We start from the raw sequence: 20,684 nt of genomic DNA, 5'->3' as shown, positions 1-20,684 counted from the left end.
CCTTTCATCAGTGACAGCTGTGACTAACGATCTTAGGGCAGTAATTGGCCAGCGGGGGTGGGCTATCTAGGCTGGGCTGTGTCAAAGGAGGGGAGAGCTAGGGAGAGCTGGGGGGAAGCTTGAGAACTTGGAGGCTGCCTACTGCCGGAACATCATTGCTGAAGAGCTGAGGCGTCGACGGACTTTCCCTCCCCATCAACCATTATGTCCTGGGGGAGTGATTGAGGACTTTTGCCAGCTCTTTCAGATGCTAAGCAGTTGAGTATCTATCCCTGCCGAGTAGGAGAGGGATCAAGTATGTGAATTGAATCTAGTTAATTAGATGTTTTGTTGTTTTAAGTTTGTGCCTTGTTTTGTGAAAACTGTGCCTTTTGTGTTTTACTAATCCTTAAGTAAAAGATATTTTAGAAAACTTTTGTTCGTGTGTTTTGTTCCTCCATTGTTTGCTTGGCTGTTCCAGTCCTTGCCAATCGGCTACTCTACCGTTAGTTTACTATTTGTGGCTCTGTCTGAGCCGGGGGGAGGCTGTCTGCGGGAGTACAGGGAAAGCGGCCCCCGCGCTTTGGCCTGTAGCGACAGCCAGGTCCCGACCCAGGGGGTGGTGGCAGCAAGATATCTTCTGTGACCCGGCCGGAGGGCTGGGTGCAGGCAAAAGTAAAAGTAAAAAGGAAAAAACCCCGCTATTCCCCCTGCTTGCTGGAGAAGGGGTGGAGGGAAAGCGGGGTAGTAACGCTACAATCCTATTTTAAAATTTTCCTCTCTGCGGAACTAATATTAAATTCCCTTTATAGCAGCTTACTTATTCTAACTGATCCTCTTCGCCCTCTATCTGTTCCTCGTCTTTATCTCCTTTCTGTCCTTTATTCCCTTCTATTTCCCCCTTCCCCATTGATTTCTCAAATTTCCTCCCAAACCTTTCTGCTTCTAGTTCCGTGGTAACTCTTATCTTTGTCTGATTTTACATAAAGGAGATCCCTTCCGGGAATTCCCATTTAAAATGGATATTATTTCTCATCAACACATCAGTCAGAGTTTTATATTTTGATCTTTTCCTCAGCATTCTTGGTGGGACCTCTCGCTTGATGACAATCTCTTTATCATCTATCTTCAATTTTTGATACTTTTCCCTTTGCATTATTTTATCTCTCAGGATTCTTGAATTTAGAAAAACTAAGCAGTCACCTGGCCATCTGCTAGCTCGTGCGTGTCTTGGTTTCAATCTGAATGCTCTGTCAATACATATAGACACGTCCTCCTCTTGTAGTTGCATCCACTCTGCCAGCCCTTTGATAAGAATGCTTTCCACATTTTCCTCTTGGCTTTCTTTAAGACCTCTAAATCTCAGTCAGTTCATTTTGCCAAAGTTCCTGCATAGCGAGCGCATCCCATGTGGATTCCTGTATATCTTTCAGTCTTTGTAGCTCTTCCATTGCTTTTTCTTGGCTCCTCCTATTTTCTCTACAGTCATCTGATATTTTCTTTTTTTTTTAATAAGAATTTATTGGATTTTAATAAAAGCATACACAAAATACAAATACAAACAATACAAAAACTACAAAGCAAAATACACACAATCAAAACACATATTTATCCATCCTTATCCTCTTTATAATCATAAATTTGGGACTTCCTCACGTCCTCTCTTCTGCGTTCATTTCTAATCTTCTTTAGTAACTTTGTAACATTGTAAATCTACTTTCTAACACATAATCTTAATCTTACAATTATCATCAACATATCTTAAATCTTATTCTTATCAAAATCTTATTCTTATCATTAAAAACCACCCAGTCAATCTTATTCTTATCAAACAAAACATCAAATTCTACATCTCAACCTCTTTTATCCTCTTTTAACTAAACTTTGTTATACTGTAGCCTTTATTTCTTCTGATTCCAATTTCAAATATTAAAAAAAATCACAACTTATCAATTACCTAAATGTTTCTTCCAGTCTCATAAACCGTTTTCCCTCTGGTTTTGGAGTTCCATGGTCAGCCTTTATAATATCCCCTTCAATTATTCCTCCTTTACCCCACCCCCTCCTGTCCATCACAAACCTTCCCATTACCTTTCCCATCCCCCACAAGTCCTCCCCCCAAAATTCACCCTTTCCAGCTTCTTCTTCTGTTATTTCCTTCATATTCAACTTTAATCTTGGTGTTCTTCATTGTAGCTTCATCTCCTCCAGATTGTTGCTTTCTTCTTGATAAGTAGATGCTCTGACATCATCAAAAAGCATCTCTTTTCCACTCTCAGCTACATGTTGCATTTTCCATTGTTGTTGTTCTCGAGCCCTTGGACTCACACCCCAAGGGATCATTGTACTGTCCGGACTGTAGGTTCCCCACCTCTCACGCAAAGGGAGCCTTTCTTGTATTCCAACTTGTATATCCTCCTCTTCAGAAAATTTCTCTGGAACTGCATCCTTTCCATCCTTTCCATCGAGTGGGTCTAAGAAACAGTTCTCTAAAGTAGTTCCAATCTGGGTAAACTTGTCTAAAATTCTTTGCTGAAGTAATTGGAGTTCCAACAATAGCCTTCGCTGAAGTGGTGTCAGTGTTGAGTCAATCATTCTTTAAGCTTCGAGGACACCGTGGGATTTGAATAAGCAGGAAGTGGTGAGCTCTCAGTAATTTTCAAACTGCGCAATCCAGTCCGAAGCCGTCATTCCCCGCCTGACCCAGACACCTTAGCCAGGGGGATTAACGGTATCTTCCCTTTTAATTTATAATCCACAAGAAATAAATCAAACTCTCAGTCTATCCCCCAAACAGGGGTTTTCTAAAGTATACAAAATCAGTTCTCCACTTGAAATAGACAAATCTTTCACAGCTACAGTTTCTAGGTGTTAATTTAAACTTGCCGCTGTCAGAGAGAGACAGACTTCCTCTTTTCATCTCTCACTGTAAGCCGAATTTCAATAGAATTTGCAATTCAATGGTTCTCAGTACTTACAGACAGTGGCGGAGTAAGGCTCCGCGGTACCCGGGGCAGCAAAGGAAACGCCCCGGGGGCGGGGCGTCGTGACATCACATTGTGACGTCATGACGCTCCGCCCCCAGGGCGTTTCCGGGGGTGCCGGCGCCGCTTCTGCAGCCCTCTTTTAAGCCAAAGAGCTCGCTTTTAAGCTCTCCGGCTCAAAAGGAGGCTGTGGAAGCGGCGATCCGATGACAGAGTGCGCCTGCGCGTGCAGGCGCACTCCGTCGTCGGGCCGTGCACTGCCGCTCCCGGGGTGACGGAGGGAGCGGCAGCGCGTGGGAATGGTGGGAGGGGCTGCCTCTTGTCACCCCCACGTGCCGCCGTTCGCTCTGTTGCCCCAGGAGCAGCAGCACCGCACACACCGTGCGCTGCTGCTCCCGGGGGTACGGAGCCAGCGGCAGCGCGTGGGGCTGACAAGCGCCGGCTCCTCCTGCCACTCCCCACGCTGCCGGTCACCCCGGGAGCAGCAGCGCTGCACGGACGGGGTGCTCCCTCGGCCGTGCGCTGTTGCTCCTGGGGTGACGGAGGTAGCGGCAGCGCTTGGGAATGGCGGGAGTGGCTGCCGCTTGTCACCCCCATGCGCCGCCCCTCGCTCCGGTTGCCCCGGGAGCAACAGCGCACGGCCGAGGGAGCACCCCATCCGTGCAGTGCTGCTGCTCCCGGGGTGACCGGCGTTGCCTGGGGAGTGGCGCCGCTTGTCGCCCCCACCCGCCGCTTGTGGCCCCTGTCGCCCGGGGGCGTACCGCCCCCACCGCACCCCCCTAGCGACGCCCCTGCTTACAGAGTCCTTTTGTAATCCAAATTAGGGAAAAGCAAAGCGCTCATCTCCATCAGCCTCCACCGCTTCATGTTTTCAGGCAATTGATAGGTCTTCAGAGCCGTGCTAGAGCCCCGCTCGCTTGAGGAAACTTTACTAAGTTTCCTCAAGAGCAACGAAAGCACTTCTGGCTCCCGCTAGACCCCAAGTCCTCAGGACGCTCTTCCTGAGGTTTAAACGGAGCCCACAGTGTGGTTGTGGTCACTCCTGGCCCAAAAACACCGGACCCCCCTCGAACTGAGGGAGGACCCAACTGAATCGGAATGGCGCTCCACCGGAAGTCCGTCATCTGATATTTTCTTCACTTCTTGTTTATTTATTCTTGTTGTCAAGTTCTGTGATTTCTTCTCCATCTCTTGGTCTTTCTTTTGCAATTCTTCATATTGTTTATTCAAATTCACTATCGCTTGGGGATTTTGTTCAATCATTTTCAAATTTTGTTCAATGTTGTTTTCCATTTTGTCTAGTTTCACGTTTATGGAGTCCATTTTATCACCTAACTCTGCTCTTAGCCCCAAAATCAATTCCTTTATCTCACAATTTTCCACTTCCATATTTGATAGACGTCTTTGAGAGGCCGCTGGGGTGTTGATATTATGATTTTTAGACTTCTTTATATCTCTTTCCATTTTCTTAACTGTCTATTCACTTTCCCAAGTATCTATTTGTTATAGTCCTTTTATTCTATTTTATTTTCTTCCTTCTTTACGAGATGGGTAATGGTTCTTTTTAATGGGAGAGGGTTGGCTGTAGTAATTTCTAAAGGGATCTTCCAGTTAGTGGCTTCCCAAAGTAGCTTTCATCCACTAGATATCAGTAAAGCTCTCTTCTTATCGCCACTTGGGGTTTCCCTTAGTTTAATTCCTTGTTTCCCTCTTCCTGCCTTGTTCCCACCACCTCCGGAAGATGCTGAGTTGGCGTTTTCTTAATCAGAGGTTTTTTTCCTCTGCCATTACCCGCTCTTTGTTCTTTAATCTGCCCATTCGCTCTCTGTCTCAGTTAACTTTAATTTCCCTTTAGAACCCTTTTTCGACCGTCCGTCTTTCCGTTCCTCTGTTTATTTGCCTTTTAATCATTTTTTCTCTGTTCTGGGTTTGCTTTCTTGTCCCCTGAAAACCCAGCTGCTAAGCTGCGCCTTCGTCTTGAGGCTTCCCACAGAATGTTGGGTTATGCGATTGTGCCGGGGTTTCCCACTCGATCCTTTTTTTGTAATATTTTTTGTAATATTTTTTGTAATATTTTTTGTAATATTTTTGTTCTTCTTACCCCTCTTCACGGCGCTGCTCCTTGCCCCCCGAGCTCAGGAATTTTCCTCCGTGAGTGTATTTGTTTGTTGCCTCCAAAACTTCTTCCCTCTGTGGGTATACTGCCTGAGCCGCAACCATGGCAGGGAAAGTCCACTTTCAGCGGCTTTTTCCGCCGCTGACTGGAGGTGCCGATCGTGGGGGCGCTGTGCCAAGTGTCACCCCCCAGGGCACTACCCGGGGCGACCCGCCGCCTTGTGGCACGCCCCTTGTTGCTCCATCAACATGGGATAAAACATCCCCTACCACTCTCTGGAAGGCAATTGGATCCATTAAGTGGTGGGGGCGGACCATCCGAATAGGTCCCACCTCCCGAAAGAGGGGAAGGGTCGCGGAGAAGTCCAGTTGCATCAGGAAGTGATCTGACCATGGCACTTCTTCTGTTTCACTTTTACGTAGTCTCAGATCACCAACATCCATAGAGGTAAACACCAGGTCTAAGGCATGTCCGCGGCTATGAGTTGGGCCAAACTTATTTAGGGACAGCCCCATGGAGGCCATGTTTTCCACGAAGTCCCAAGTGGCCCCTTGTAAGGTCGTGTCAGCATGGATGTTAAACTTCCCTAACACAACCAAGCTAAGTGTCTACAGGAGCACATCCGCCATGACCTGAAGCAGCTTGGGCAGTTGTTCAGCAACCACCCGCTCAATCACCTTGCCCAAGAATGGTAGATTTGAGACTGGGCGATAGTTGGCCATATTGGCCAGTGTCAGAATCTTTTCAAGGATTGCTCATGAGTAACGACAGAGCCTTCAGTTGCTGAGACTATTGTGCATTGCTATTTACAGTGTAGAGCTAGTTCAAAACATGACCTCTCTGTCACTCGAAGAATCCGGAAGTGCCGCTCGCCTGTTTCCTCCCCAACACCAAAGTCTCGGCACTATAAAACGATTTCTGTGGTGCCTCCTGACCCCCCATGCTGTCCTGGCGCCGGAAGCGGCAGCTCTTCCTCGGATCCTCTCTGGCTGGCGTTGCTGGGTGTTTGCCCAGAGTCTCCAAGCCTCTGCACCTCCTCCTCCCTTGGAGAGACCTCAGGGGAAATGCTAAGGAGGAGTTCCCTGCCTCTCGCAAAGGGCTGCTTTCCCAGTCCTTCTCCCGAGGGGGACCTATCTCCCTGCCCTCCTCGTGAGCAGGACCTCACCCAGCCCTTCCTCTCGAGTAGTCCTCCTGTCCCTCTCCTCTAACTTCAATCTAACTTCCCATCAAAGAATTCATACAGGGGAGAAACCCTATCAGTGCTTCGAATGTGGAAAGAGCTTCAGTCACAGCCAGAGTCTCATATCCCATCAAATAATTCATACAGGGGAGAAACCCTATCAGTGTGTGGAATGTGGAAAGAGCTTCAGTCAGAGTGCCCATCTCACTTTCCATAAAAGAATTCATACAGGGGAGAAACCCTATAAGTGTGTGGAATGTGGAAAGAGCTTCAGTCAGAGCGCCCATCTCACTTTCCATAAAAGAATTCATACAGGGGAGAAACCCTATCAGTGTGTGGAATGTGGAAAGAGCTGCAGTCAGAGCGCCCATCTCACTTTCCATAAAAGAATTCATACAGGGGAGAAACCCTATAAGTGTGTGGAATGTGGAAAGAGTTTCACTGATAGCTCCTCTCTCACTCAGCACCAGAGAATTCATACAGGGGAGAAACCCTATCAGCGCTTTGAATGTGGAAAGAGCTTCAGTCAGAGCCACAGTCTCACTTCCCATCGAAGAATTCATACAGGGGAGAAACCCTATCAGTGCTTTGAATGTGGAAAGAGCTTCAGTCAGAGCTCCTCTCTCACTTCCCATCAAAGAATCCATACAAAGGTCGGAAAAACCATTATACAGATTTAAGAGCCAGGCAAACCCGCACCTTTTTAACCAGACATTTGGCTGATTTACATCTAATGCCCTTTTTAAATGTGGTGTGTTGTTTTTTTTATATTGTGTTTTTATTTGTGACCATCCTGAGACCTGTGGGTGTAGGGAATAGGTGCCAACTCTTAAAGGCCTAGGGGTCTTTTCCCCTTCGAATAACATATTTGAGGAGGCCACGACCCAGTTTTTTGTGCTTTTTTATTTTCAAATGCAACCTTTTATTCTTCTACAACTTGCCCAACAATTTGTCTTTCAATTTGCCCTCTTTAAAAAAAAATGCACAAAGGCCATGAAGAAAACAAAATTCAAGAAAATGCAAACATGGACAGGTCCCATCTTTGCGGGCCAAATGCAAAAGTTGCTTTAAAGCAGGGTTTCCCAAACTTGGGTCCCCAGCAGCTCCCAGACTACAGTTCACATCATCCCTTCCCATTGGTCATGCTAGCTAGGGATGATGGGAGTTGTAGTCGAAAAACAGCTGAAGGTTTGCTTTAAAGGGAAAGTAGGCTGTCCCTGTCACCCCCTCTGCTTGCCAAAAGCACTGCCCCAGAATCTGAACTATGGCCAGTACTGCTAATTGGAATTTATAGATCTCAAAACTGAAGTTTGATTGGCACTTCAACATCTAGGGAGCTTCTAGGTGCTTTCTGCACCACCTAGAGAACCCACAGAATTGTGACTTCTGCTGGCAACACACATAGGAGAAGAAATGAAAGACAAACCTGGAAAGGGCAATATCAAATGGACATCCGGTGTGAAGAGGTAACTTTCCCACTGCTGAACAATGTCACAGGTAGAGGAGATGAAATGTTATTGGGGGCAAGGGGAGCTGCTGGGAATATGAACTATGGGCTAAGTCTTGCTGGCCACATGACCCGGAAGCTGTACGCTTGTTCCCTCGGCCAATAAAGCGAGATGAGCGCCGCAACCCCAGAGTCGGACACAACTGGACCTAATGGTCAGGGGTCCCTTTACCTTTACCTTTAACAGTCTGGTAATTGGAGGAGGTTCCCATAAATACAGTAACACTCAGGACCTTCTTTGTTGGCATTTGTGATTAGTGGTTGAGAGAGGTTGGTATGTAAGAGAGTTAGAGAGGAGTTTGAGAGAAAAAGTTTTGTTGTTTTCCTAAGATCCATGTCTGTATATACTGTACATAATAAACGTCGTATTGTTTAAGCCAGTTACTAGTGGCAGCGTCTTGGTTCCTGCTTCATACTGTCTAGCCGGCAATTGGCAACCAACGCTTCTGCTGTGGTCCTAACAGTTCCTGCAACTGGTTGTGGACATTCTTACATTACTCCAAGAATTACCATATGTGGTGGACATGCCCAGAGACTGGGAAATTTTGGGGCATGATCCATGAAGAATTAAAGAAAATATTAAGAATTAATTATAGTAAAAGTCCAGAAGCATTCCTATTAGCATTCCTATATTAAAATATTTCTATACGCGACATCTGCGGCAAAAATATTGGTAGTGAAATATTGGAAAGGGAAACATACCTACCAGAGAATAATGGTTGTGTAAATTATGTGAATACTTGGAGTTAGCTAAATTGACAGATATAGTAAGGCATAAACCAAAAAGTCTAGTGAAGGACTTCCGGTTTGGTGCCGGTCAATGGCGGACGGGAGCCGAATAGCTCCGTCCACCGTGAGGCTATAGGGACTACGGTGCCTGCGCCGCGGGTCCCTTAGAGCCACGGGAAGAGCGTCCTGTGGACCGTGTGTCTTGTGGGTCCCAGACGTGCCGTCTCCGCTCCTGGTTGACCCTCGTAAGGGGGAAAATCAGGCGAGCGGAGCCCCGGCACGGGACTGAAGAGACGGCTGCCTCCTCTGGACAAAGCAGCGATCCCGCCAGACTCGAGCACCCGGCACTTCCGACATAGAAACTGCAAAAGAAACTCTGTAAGTAAAAGTTTTGAACTATTTGACAACTTTGGAGAACATTGCTTACAGAGAAAACTCCAAAAGGAAGCCTGTTCCCTTTGAACTGTTTGCGCGAGCTTGGTAGCGCTAAAAGATCAAAGCCGCGACTAACGGAAAAGTTTTGCGAACTCTGCCAAACTTTTTAAAAGTGGATTAAAAGTTGTTTTAAGGATGTTTAGAGACTTAAAAATAGGTGATATGGCAAAAGAAGACACCGCTCACCCTCTGGATTAGGATTCGGGGTCGGAAGCGGGCTGCATTATATTGTTGCCATTTTTTCTTTGTTACTGTTTCAGTGACTGTTTACCAGTGGAGACATTTTAACTACTTTGCAGCCAGATACAAGTAACTATATGGACTTGGTGGCAACACTGCAAGTGGGAAACAGCTACTGACTTGGGCTATTTAAAAATAAATCTTCTTGGCTGTAAGAAAGTTTGGAACTTTGAAAGTTTGAACTCTCTGCCTAAAAGTTGGATTATTGGACTTGTGTGGGACTCCTGGCTCAGCAGGCTCTTTGTTCTCAGAAGTGAGTTGCTGGCCACCTGGTGTTTATTTTTGGGACTGTTGGTCTTCTGCTGTGAATGTCTGAGATTGTTACCACAGCAACTGGAGTGACCTTGAGATTACAACTGCAGAGCCCTCAGGAAATGCATGAGAGCACTAGATCTAAAACAAGTAGCTCTGCACAAAGGAAAGGCTCTGTTTCCCTAACTTTACAGGAACAAATGGAGAAATTAGTTGCTAGCGTTGCAGAAATTGCAGCAGGACTTAAAAGTGTGACTGAGGGGTTGAAGCAGACGCAAGATTCAGTGAATACAATTGGTGCATCAGTTAATACAACAGTTAACTCTGCAATAGAAAAACTCCAAGTTGATATAAAAGCTGATATTAAAAATTCCACCCAGACTTTGGAAAAATCAATCGGCCAAATTGAGGAAAACGTAAGGAGGAACAGAGAAGAAATTAATAAAATTGGGCAGGAGGTGACAACTCTGAAAAAGGACTCTGAGGAAATTAAAGTGGTCAGAGAAAAAATAAAAAAGGTGGAGGAGAAATTGGACAATATTGATTTGGAGCAGATAGAGAAAATTGGAACACGACAGAGAACTGTAGAAGAATCTCTTGCCTTTCTTCAACTCCACCAAAGAGAGGGGAACATCCGTTTGAGAGGTCTTCCAGAATTGGAAGGGGAAGACCTGAAAGCCTATATTGTGGAGCAATTTTCAACATATTGGGAGTTGGAAGAAGTAAACGTCTCAGCACGCATAGTGAAGGCCTTCAGATTTGGACCTAGAGGATCCAGAGGAAAGAAAAGCACTAAAACAGTCAGCGACTGTTTGATTGTGGTGCATGATAGACACGACAGAGACTACTTTCTGGACTTACATTACAGAAATAACCTGGTGGTACAGCAGAATAAAGTCATTTTTTATAAGGATATCCCCAAATTTTTCCTGGACAAAAGAATTCCTTACAACGATTTGGTTGCTGAGCTAAGAAGAAGAAACATCTCCTTCAGTTGGGAATTTCCAGAAGGCCTTGCATTTACGTTTGAAGGGGAAAAGATAAGGATAAGATCACTGGCGGAAAAGCAAAAATTTCTGGACAAACATCTGGAACAATTTAAAGGTACACCACTCGACCCAGCATTGCTCTATAAGTTTCCAGAAGTATTTCCACCGCCGGGAGTACCAGGACCAAGTCAAAAGGACCCAGAAGAAGGCAAGAAAGGAGAGGCATCGGGAGGAGGAGACTAAATAAAGGAAAATGGCGCTCAAACTAATGACTTGGAATGTTCGGGGATTGAATCAGAGACCAAAGAGACGCAGAGTGTTTTACAGCTTGGAAAAGAAAAATCTAGACATAATATGTCTACAGGAGACCCACATAGTTCGACGACATAGAAGATTACTACAGAACAAAAAATTAGGCCAAGAGTTCATATCATCGGATAAAGTCAAGAAGAGAGGAGTAGTAATATATGCAAAGGAGAAATATAGCCCAAGACAGCTATTTAAAGATGAAGAAGGGAGATACATCGCAATTGAAATTAACGTACAAGGTGAAAATTTTTTGATTCTGGGACTTTATGCACCAAATGATGGAAAGTCGATTTTTTATAAGAAAATTCATGATCTGCTGTTGGACTATTTGGAGTACAAATTAGTTTGCCTTGGAGATTTTAATGGTGCAGTTTCCACATTAATGGATAGATCTCAAAGAACTAAATTAACGAATGATGGGAAACTCCCAAAGACTCTTTTTGAAATGGTGGACAATTTGAATTTGGTCGATTCTTGGAGATTAAAAAACCCCACCGAAACAGAGGCAACTTATTTCAGTGAATCTCAGCAGTCATGGTCGAGGATAGACTATATCTGGATCTCGAATGAATTGGCTCCAAAAATACAAAAAGCAGAAATCGGTCCAAAGACTTATTCGGACCACAATCCGGTACAGCTAAATTTAAAAATGATTTCCAAGGATTCTTTTAGATGGAGAATGGATGACGCTTTGATGAGAGACACCAAGCTAGTAGAAAGAGCGGTGAGAAAGATGAAAGAGTATTTTCAAATTAACTGGAATTCTGAAGTGGAGAAGAGGACTGTTTGGGATGCAAGTAAAGCGGTAATGAGAGGATTCCTCATAAGTGAAAAAGCAAAAAAGAAGAAACTACAAAATGCGGAAATGGAAAGATTGTTGAAATTAATCAAAGTGAAGGAAAAAGAACTAAGAGGACATCCTAAATGTGTCAAAATTCAAAAAGAAATTAAATACTTGCAATCCCAATATGCAAATATTGTGAATCAAGATATTGAATGGAAAGTGAAAATGATGAAGCAAAGAACATTTGAATCTGCAAATAAATGTGGAAAACTACTAGCTTGGCAACTAAAGAAAAGACAAAAGGCAAATGTCATCAGTAACTTGGTAGTAAATGGAAAAAACGTGGAGAACCCGGAGGAAATCAGATGGTGTTTTCAGAAATTCTACAAGCAACTGTACAAGGAGGAGAAGATAGAAGAAGCAGAGATAGACCGATTTCTGGAAAAAAAAAGGATTACAAAAAGTCCCAGAGGAAAAATTAATAACCCTCAACCACCCAATATCGACCCAAGAGATAGAGGATGCAATTAACAACATGCAATTGGGGAAGGCCCCAGGACCTGATGGATTAACAGCAAAGTATTACAAGATTTTGAAAGACTGGCTATCGCAGCCGTTGAAAGAAATTTGCAATAAAATTCTAGAAGGAGATAGGGCACCAGAGACGTGGAAAGAAGCCTTTATCACACTGATTCCAAAACCAGATACGGACAAGACTTCAATGAAAAACTATCGTCCAATATCCCTTTTGAACGTGGATTACAAAATTTTTGCAAATGTTTTGGCTACAAGGTTGAAAAGAGTGTTGAAAGATTATATACATAAAGATCAAGCAGGTTTCTTACCAGGAAGACAAATAAGTAATAATACGAGAATTATTGTGGATATATTAGAAAAACTGGAGAGAAACATAAATACAGATGCGGCACTATTGTTTATTGATGCAGAGAAAGCATTTGATAAAGTATCTTGGACATTTATGAAAAAGAATTTGTAAAGATTTTATTATTTTACCATAAAACAAAGCAAAAATAACATTATACATACATAAACACAATAAAAACATAATACACAATCAACAATATAAAACACAACAATACCATACAAAAAAGAAAACTTATACAAACCTTACCTAACACTTATCTTTGTTTCTCATCTTATTTTAAACTTCTTGGGGGGGGGACTTCCCCTGATCCCTCCTCTGTCTTCAAAAACACATATTCTCTTTAGGTAGCTTCATTTCCTTTCCCATTGACTTATGCTCAATATCCTAATACTCTTTAAATTTATTTAAACCAATATATTTCTTAACTTATATTCTATATCTTAGAACCTTCTTATACAAATAGATTTATCACATCAAAATTTCTTCTGAACCATTATAACTAAACTTAACCTTCTAAAAGCCGACTCTTTTATATATTTCTGCTCAAGTATTCAAACATTCAGTTTAGCATGCTTAACTAAATAGTCCTTAAATTTCTTCCAATCTTGCGACACCTTCTCCTCCCTCTGGTCTCGGATTCTGGCGGTCAGGTCTGCGAGCTCCATATACTCCATCAGCTTCATCTGCCATTCTTCAATTGTCGGTAGCTCTTCACCTTTCCAAGTTCTTGCCAATAAAATTCTAGCCGCTGTCGTGGCATACATAAAAAATACTCTATCCTGACTGGGTATCTCTTCGTTGGTCATGCTCAAAAGAAATGCCTCTGGTTTCTTACAAAAGGTAATTTTCATTACCTTCTTAAGCTCATTATAAATCTTATCCCAGAAGGCCTTTACCCCTGAACACGACCACCACATATGCTGAAAGGTACCTTTTGACGATTTACATTTCCAACACACATCCGACATTTTAGAATTCATTCTGGCTAACTTAACTGGTGTCAGATACCATCTATATATCATTTTCATTACATTTTCTCTTAAACTATTACATGCAGTAAAGTTGATACCTTTTTGCCACAATCTCTCCCAGTCATCCATCATAATATTATGACCCACATCTTTTGCCCAGTCTATCATTGTTGATTTAACCAGTTCATCTTTCGTATGCCACTCTAGCAACAAATTATACATCTTGGAAAGGTTTTTAGAGTTCGATTCGATCAGTTCTGTTTCCAGTTTAGATTTTTCCACTTGAAAACCAATTTTTTTATCTAATTTAAATGTTTCATGTACCTGATGATATTGCAGCCAGTCAGGGACTTGACTTTTGACTTGATCATAGCTTTTCAGCTTAAACGAGTCCCCTTCCTGCTGCAATATGTCCATGTATCGTAACCAACTTGCAGACATATTTGGTCTCTTATAGGCCTTAGCCTCCACTGGTGATATCCATCTAGGAGTCTTTCTCTCCAGTAAGTCTTTATATCTGATCCAGACCTGATACAGAGATTTCCTAATTATATGACTCTGAAAAGTTCTGTGGATTTTAGCTTTGTCATACCAAAGGTATGCATGCCAGCCAAACATGTTGTCGTGTCCTTCCAAGTCCAACACATCTACATTCTCTAATTTAAACCAATCTTTCAACCAGCAAAAGGCCGCTGCTTCAAAATAAAGTCTTAAATCCGGCAAGGCAAAGCCTCCTCTCTCTTTAGAGTCTGTCAAAATCTTAAACTTAATTCTAGGCTTTTTGCCCTGCCATATAAACTTCGATAAGTCCCTTTGCCATGTCTTAAAACAGTCCATTTTATCCAAAATTGGTATGGCTTGGAATAAAAACAGCATCCTTGGTAGGACATTCATTTTAATCGCTGCTATTCTTCCCATTAACGATAGTTTCAATCTTGTCCATATCTCCAGATCTTTCTTTATCTCTGTCCACAGTTTTTCATAGTTATCTTCGTACAGGTTGACATTTTTTGCTGTGAGATTGATACCTAGATATTTTACAGATTTAACAAAATTGAGGCCTGTGCCATCTTGTAATCTTTGTATCTGTTCTGCACTCATATTTTTACTTAAAGCTTTGGTTTTCTGTTTGTTTAATTTGAAGCCAGCTACACATCCAAATTGTTTGATTAATTCCAAGGCTTTGGGGACACTGCTTTCCGGTTCTTGTAGGGACAGCATCAAATCATCCGCGAAGGCGCGTAATTTGTATTCTTTCTCTCCCACCCTGATTCCTTTTATTTGTTTCTCTTTTCGTAACATATTTAAAAGGACCTCCAGGACCGTAATAAATAATAAAGGGGAGATAGGGCATCCTTGTCTTGTTCCTTTTTCAACTTCAATTTCCTCCGATATCACACCGTTTACTATTATTTTTGCTCTTTGTTCTGTATAAATGGCTTTGATACCATTTAAGAATCTTTCTCCAACTCCCATCTTTTCCAAATTCTTTTTCATAAACATCCAAGATACCTTGTCAAAGGCTTTCTCCGCATCAATGAACAATAGTGCTGCCTCTGTATTTATGTTTCTTTCCAGTTTTTCTAAAATATCCACAATAATTCTTGTATTGTTACTTATTTGTCTTCCTGGAAGGAAACCCGCTTGGTCTTTATGTATATAGTCTTTCAGCACTCTTTTCAGTCTTGTAGCCATAACATTTGCCAAAATTTTATAATCCACATTCAGAAGGGAAATTGGGCGATAATTTTTCATTAACGTTCTATCTGTATCTGGTTTTGGAATCAGTGTGATAAAGGCTTCTTTCCACGTCTCTGGTGCCCTATCTCCTTCCAGTATTTTGTTGCAAATTTCTTTCAAAGGCTGCGAGAGCCAATCTTTAAGAATCTTATAAAACTTTGCGGTTAGTCCATCTGGTCCTGGTGCCTTTCCTAATTGCATGTTCTTAATTGCGTCCTCGATCTCTTGGGTCGATATTGGGTGGTTGAGGATTACTAGTTTATCCTCTGGGACTTTTTGCAGGCTATTTTGTTGCAGAAATCGGTCTATCTCTTCTTCTTTTATCCTCTCCTCCTTGTACAGTTGCTTGTAAAATTTTTGAAAACACTTTCTGATTTCCTCCGGGTTCTCCACTATTTTTCCATTTACTGCTAAATTGCCGATGACATTTGCCTTTTGTCTTTTCTTCAGTTGCCAAGCTAGTAGTTTTCCACATTTATTCGCAGATTCAAATGATCTTTGTTTCATCATTTTCAATTTCCATTCTATATCTTGATTCATATTTTTTGCATACTGGGATTGCAAGTATTTGATTTCCTTTTGGATTCTTAGAGATTTGGGATGTCCTCTTAACTCTTTTTCTTTAACTTTGATTAATTTCAACAGTCTTTCCGATTCAGCATTTTGTAGTTTTTTCTTTTTTGCTTTTTCACTTATGAGGAATCCTCTCATTACCGCTTTACTTGCATCCCAGGCAATTCTTTTTTCTACATCCGAGTTCCAATTGATTTGAAAATACTCCTTCATCTTCTTCGCAGCTCTTTCTACCAGCTTGGTGTCTCTCATCAATGCGTCATCCATTCTCCATCTGAAAGAACCCTTGGAAACCATTTTGAGAGTTACCTGTACAGGATTATGGTCCGAATAAGTCTTTGGGCCGATTTCCGCTTTTTGTATTTTCGATGTCAATTCATTCGATATCCAAATATAGTCTATCCTCGACCATTACTGCTGAGATTCACTGAAGTAAGTTGCCTCAGTATCGGTGGGGTTTTTTAACCTCCAAGCATCCTCCAAGTTTAAGTTGTCCACCATTTCGAAAAAAGTCTTAGGTAGTTTCCCATCATTTGTTAATTTAGTTCTTTGGGATCTATCCATTAAAGTGGAAACTGCACCATTAAAATCTCCAAGGCAAACTAGTTTGTAATCCAAATAGTCCAACAGCAAGTCATGTATTTTTTTGTAGAAAATTGACTTTCCATCGTTTGGTGCATAAAGTCCCAGGATCAAGAATTTTTCGCCTTGTATTTTAATTTCAATTGCGATGTATCTCCCTTCTTCATCTTTAAATAACTGTCTTTGGCAGTATTTCTCCTTTGCATATATTACCACTCCTCTCTTTTTGACCTTGTCTGATGATATAAACTCTTGGCCTAGTTTTCTATTTTGTAGTAATCTTCTATGTCGCCGAACTATGTGGGTCTCCTGTAAACATATAATGTCCAAATTTTTCTTTTCCAAACCATGAAATACTCTGCGTCTCTTTGGTCTCTGGTTCAATCCCCGAACATTCCATGTCATCAATTTAAGCGCCATTTTCCTTTGTTTTAATCTTCTCCTCCAGTTGCTTCTGCTTTCTTACCTTCTTCTGGGTCCTTTTCACTTGGTCCTGGTACCCCCGGCGGTGGAAATACTCCTGGGCGTCTATATGAAGATGATGGATCAAGTGGCGTATCTTTAAGCTCTTCCAGATGTTTATCCAAGAATTTTTGCTTTTCCGCCAGGGATTTAATTCTTATCTTTTTCCCCTCAAATGTAAATGCAAGGCCTTCTGGAAATTCCCAGCTGAAGGAGATGTTGTTTCTTCTTAGCTCAGCAACCAGGTCGTTATATGGAATTCTTTTATCCAAAAAGAATCTGGGGATATCCTTATAAAAAATGACTTTGTTCCACTGTACCACCAGGTTATTTTTGTAGTGCAGATCCAGAAAGAAATCCCTGTCGTTTCTATCATGCAACACAAGCAAACAGTCGCTGACTGTTTTAGTACTTTTCTTCCCTCTGGATCCTCTAGGCCCAAATCTGAAGGCCTTCACTATGCGTGCTGCGACATTTACTTCTTCCAATTCCCAATATGACGAAAATTGCTTCACAATATAAGCTTTCAGGTCTTCACCTTCCAATTCTGGAAGACCCCTCAAACGAATGTTCCCCTCTCTCTGGTGGAGTTGAAGAAAGGCAAGAGACTCTTCTACAGTTCTCTGTCGTGTGCCAATTCTCTCTATATTCTCCAAGTCTATATTATCCAATTTCTGTTCCACTTTTTTTATTTTTTCTTTAACCACTTTAAATTCCTCAGAATCCTTTTTCAGAGTTGTTACCTCCTGTGCTATTTTATTTATCTCATCTCTGTTCTTTCTTACGTTCTCCTCAATTTGGCCAATTGATCTCTCCAATGTGTCAGTGGAATTTTTTATATCAGCTTTTAAATCGACTTGGAGTTTTTCTATTGCAGAGTTAACTGTAGCATTAACTGATGTACTGATTGTATTAACTGAAGCCTGCGTTTGCTTCAACCCCTCCGTCACGCTTTTAAGTCCTTCTGCTATTTCTGCCACACTAGCAGTTAATTTCTCCATCTGTTCTTGTAAAGATAGGGAAAAAGAGCCTTTTCTTTGTGAAGAGCTAGATGTTTTGGATCTAGTGCTCTCATGCATGTCCTGTGAGCTCTGCAATTGTAATCTCAAGGTCACTCCAGTTGCTGTGGTAACCGTCGCAGACATTCACAGCAGAAAGCCAACAGTCTTAAAAGTAAACACCAGGTGGCCAGCAGTTCACTTCTGAGAACAAAGAGACTGCTGAGCCAGGAGTCCCACACAAGTCCAGTAGCCAAAGTTCTAGGCGAAGAGTTTACAGTTTTAAAGTCTCCAACTATATTACAGTCAAAAAGAAGTTTGTTCTTTTAAGTAGCCCAAGCCAGTAACTATATTTCCCTTGCAGTGTTACCACCAAGTCTTTATGATGAGTTGTAGCTGGCCACAAAATATCTAAAATGTCTCCACTGGTAAACAGTCACTGACACAGTAGCAAGGAAAGAAAATAAATTGGCAACAATTTACTGCAGCCCGCTACCGACCCCGAATCCTAATCCTGAGGGAGAGCGGTGTCTTCTTTTGCCATATCTCCTGCTTTTAAGTCTTTAAACGTCCTTCAAACAACTTTTAATCCACTTTTAAAAAGTTTGGCAGAGTTCGCAAAACTTTCCCGTTAGTCGCGGCTTTGATCTTTTAGCGCTACCAAGCTCCGGCAAACAGTTCAAAGGGAGCAGGCTTCCTTTTAGCTTTTCTCTGTAAGTTATTGTTCTTCAAAGTTTAAAATCAGTTCGAAAGCTTTACTTACAGAGTTTCTTTTGAGACTTCTAGGTAGGAAGTGTCGGGTGCTCGAATCTGGCGGGATCGCTGCTTTGATCCTCCGAAGGCAGTCACCTCTTCAGTCCCGTGCCGGGGCTCCGCTCGCCTGATTTTCCCCCTTACGAGGGTCGATCAGGAGTGGGGACGGCACGTCTGGGACCCACGAGGAAAACGGTCCACGGGACGCTCTTCCCGTGGCTTTAAGGGACCCGTGGCGCAGGCACGGTAATCCCTAAAGCCTTGCGGAGGACGGAGCCGTCGGACTCCCGTCCGCCATTGACCGGCACCAAACCGGAAGTCCTATGAAAAAGAATTTGGAAAAGATGGGAGTTGGAGAAAGATTTCTAAATGGCATTAAGGCCATTTACACAGAACAAAGAGCAAAAGTAATAGTAAACAGTGTGATATCGGAGGAAATTGAAATTGAGAAAGGAACAAGACAAGGGTGCCCTATCTCCCCTTTACTATTTATTACGGTCCTGGAAGTCCTCCTAAATATGTTACGAAAAAATAAACAGATAAAAGGAATTAGAGTGGGAGAGAAAGAATATAAATTACGCGCCTTCGCAGATGATTTGATGCTATCCCTACAGGAACCGGAAAGCAGTGTCCCCAAAGCCTTGGAATTAATTGAACAATTTGGACGTGTAGCTGGCTTCAAATTAAATAAGCAGAAAACCAAAGTTTTAGGTAAAAATATGAGTGCAGAACAGATACAAAGATTACAAGATGGCACTGGCCTTAATTTTGTTAAAACTGTAAAATATCTAGGTATCAATCTCACAGCAAAAAATTTGAACCTGTACAAGGACAATTATGAAAAACTGTGGATAGAGATAAAGAAAGACATGGAAATATGGACAAGATTAAAACTGTCGTTAATGGGAAGAATAGCAGTGGTCAAAATGAATGTCCTACCAAGGATGCTGTTTCTTTTCCAAGCCATACCAATTTTGGATAAATTGGACTGTTTTAAGAAATGGCAAAAGGACCTATCGAAGTTTATATGGCAGGGCAAAAAGCCTAGAATTAAGTTTAAGATCTTGACAGACTCTAAAGAGAGAGGAGGCTTTGCCCTGCCGGATTTAATACTTTATTTTGAAGCAGCGGCCTTTTGCTGGTTGAAGGATTGGTTTAAACTAGAGAACGTGGACGTGTTGGACTTGGAAGGACATGATAACATGTTTGGTTGGCATGCATATCTTTGGTACGACAAGGTTAAAATTCACAGAACTTTTAAGACTCATATAATTAGAAAATCCCTGTATCAGGTTTGGACTAGATATAAAGACTTATTGGAGAGAAAGACTCCTAGATGGATTTCACCAGTGGAGGCCAAGGCCTATAAGAGACCGAATATGTCTGCAAGTTGGTTACGATATATGGACATATTGCAGCAGGAAGGGGACTTATTTAAGCTGAAAAGCTATGACCAAGTCAAAAGTCAAGTCCCCGACTGGCTGCAATATCACCAGGTGTATGAAACATTTAAATTAGATAAAAAAATTGGTTTTCAAGTAGAAAAATCAAAACTGGAAACAGAACTGATTGAATCGAACTCTAAAAACCTTTCCAAGATGTATAATCTGTTGCTAGAGTGGCATACGAAAGATGAATTGGTTAAATCGACAATGATAGATTGGGCGAAAGATGTGGGACACAATATTATGATGGATGACTGGGAGAGATTGTGGCAGAAAGGTATCAAATTTACTGCTTGTAATAGTTTAAGAGAAAATATAATGAAAATGGTATACAGATGGTATTTGACACCAGTTAAGATAGCTAAGATGAATACCAAAATGTCAGATGTGTGTTGGAAATGTAAACATGCGAAAGGTACCTTTTTTCATATGTGGTGGTCGTGCCCAGGGGTAAATGCTTTCTGGGATAAGATTTATAACGAGCTTAAAAAGGTAATGAAAATTACCTTCAGTAAGAAACCAGAGGCATTTCTCTTGAGCATGACCAATGAAGAGATTCCCAGTCAGGATAGAGTGTTTTTCATGTATGCCACAACAGCAGCTAGAATTTTACTGGCAAGAACCTGGAAAGGTGAAGAGATCCCAACAGTGGAAGAATGGCAGATGAAGCTGATGGACTACATGGAACTCGCAGAACTGACCGCCAGAATCCGAGACCAGAGGGAGGAGAAGGTGTCACAGGATTGGAAAAAATTTAAAGACTATTTAGT

The 20,684-nt window shown here is 42.1% G+C and overlaps 1 protein-coding gene across 1 annotated transcript in view; it reads left to right on the top strand.

Annotated features, from left to right (window-relative positions):
- Window positions 1–20,684, top strand: part of LOC117045136 — a 506,969-nt gene that overhangs the window by 415,939 nt on the left and 70,346 nt on the right. Inside the window, 1 exon segment of the mRNA XM_033145927.1 lies at window positions 6,323–6,868. Coding sequence (XP_033001818.1) covers window positions 6,323–6,868 — 546 coding nt within the window.

This window comes from Lacerta agilis, chromosome 4, assembly GCF_009819535.1.
Source record: "Lacerta agilis isolate rLacAgi1 chromosome 4, rLacAgi1.pri, whole genome shotgun sequence".
Classification (NCBI taxonomy): Eukaryota; Metazoa; Chordata; class Lepidosauria; order Squamata; family Lacertidae; genus Lacerta; species Lacerta agilis.
This window is presented reverse-complemented; position numbering and strand designations above follow the sequence as displayed.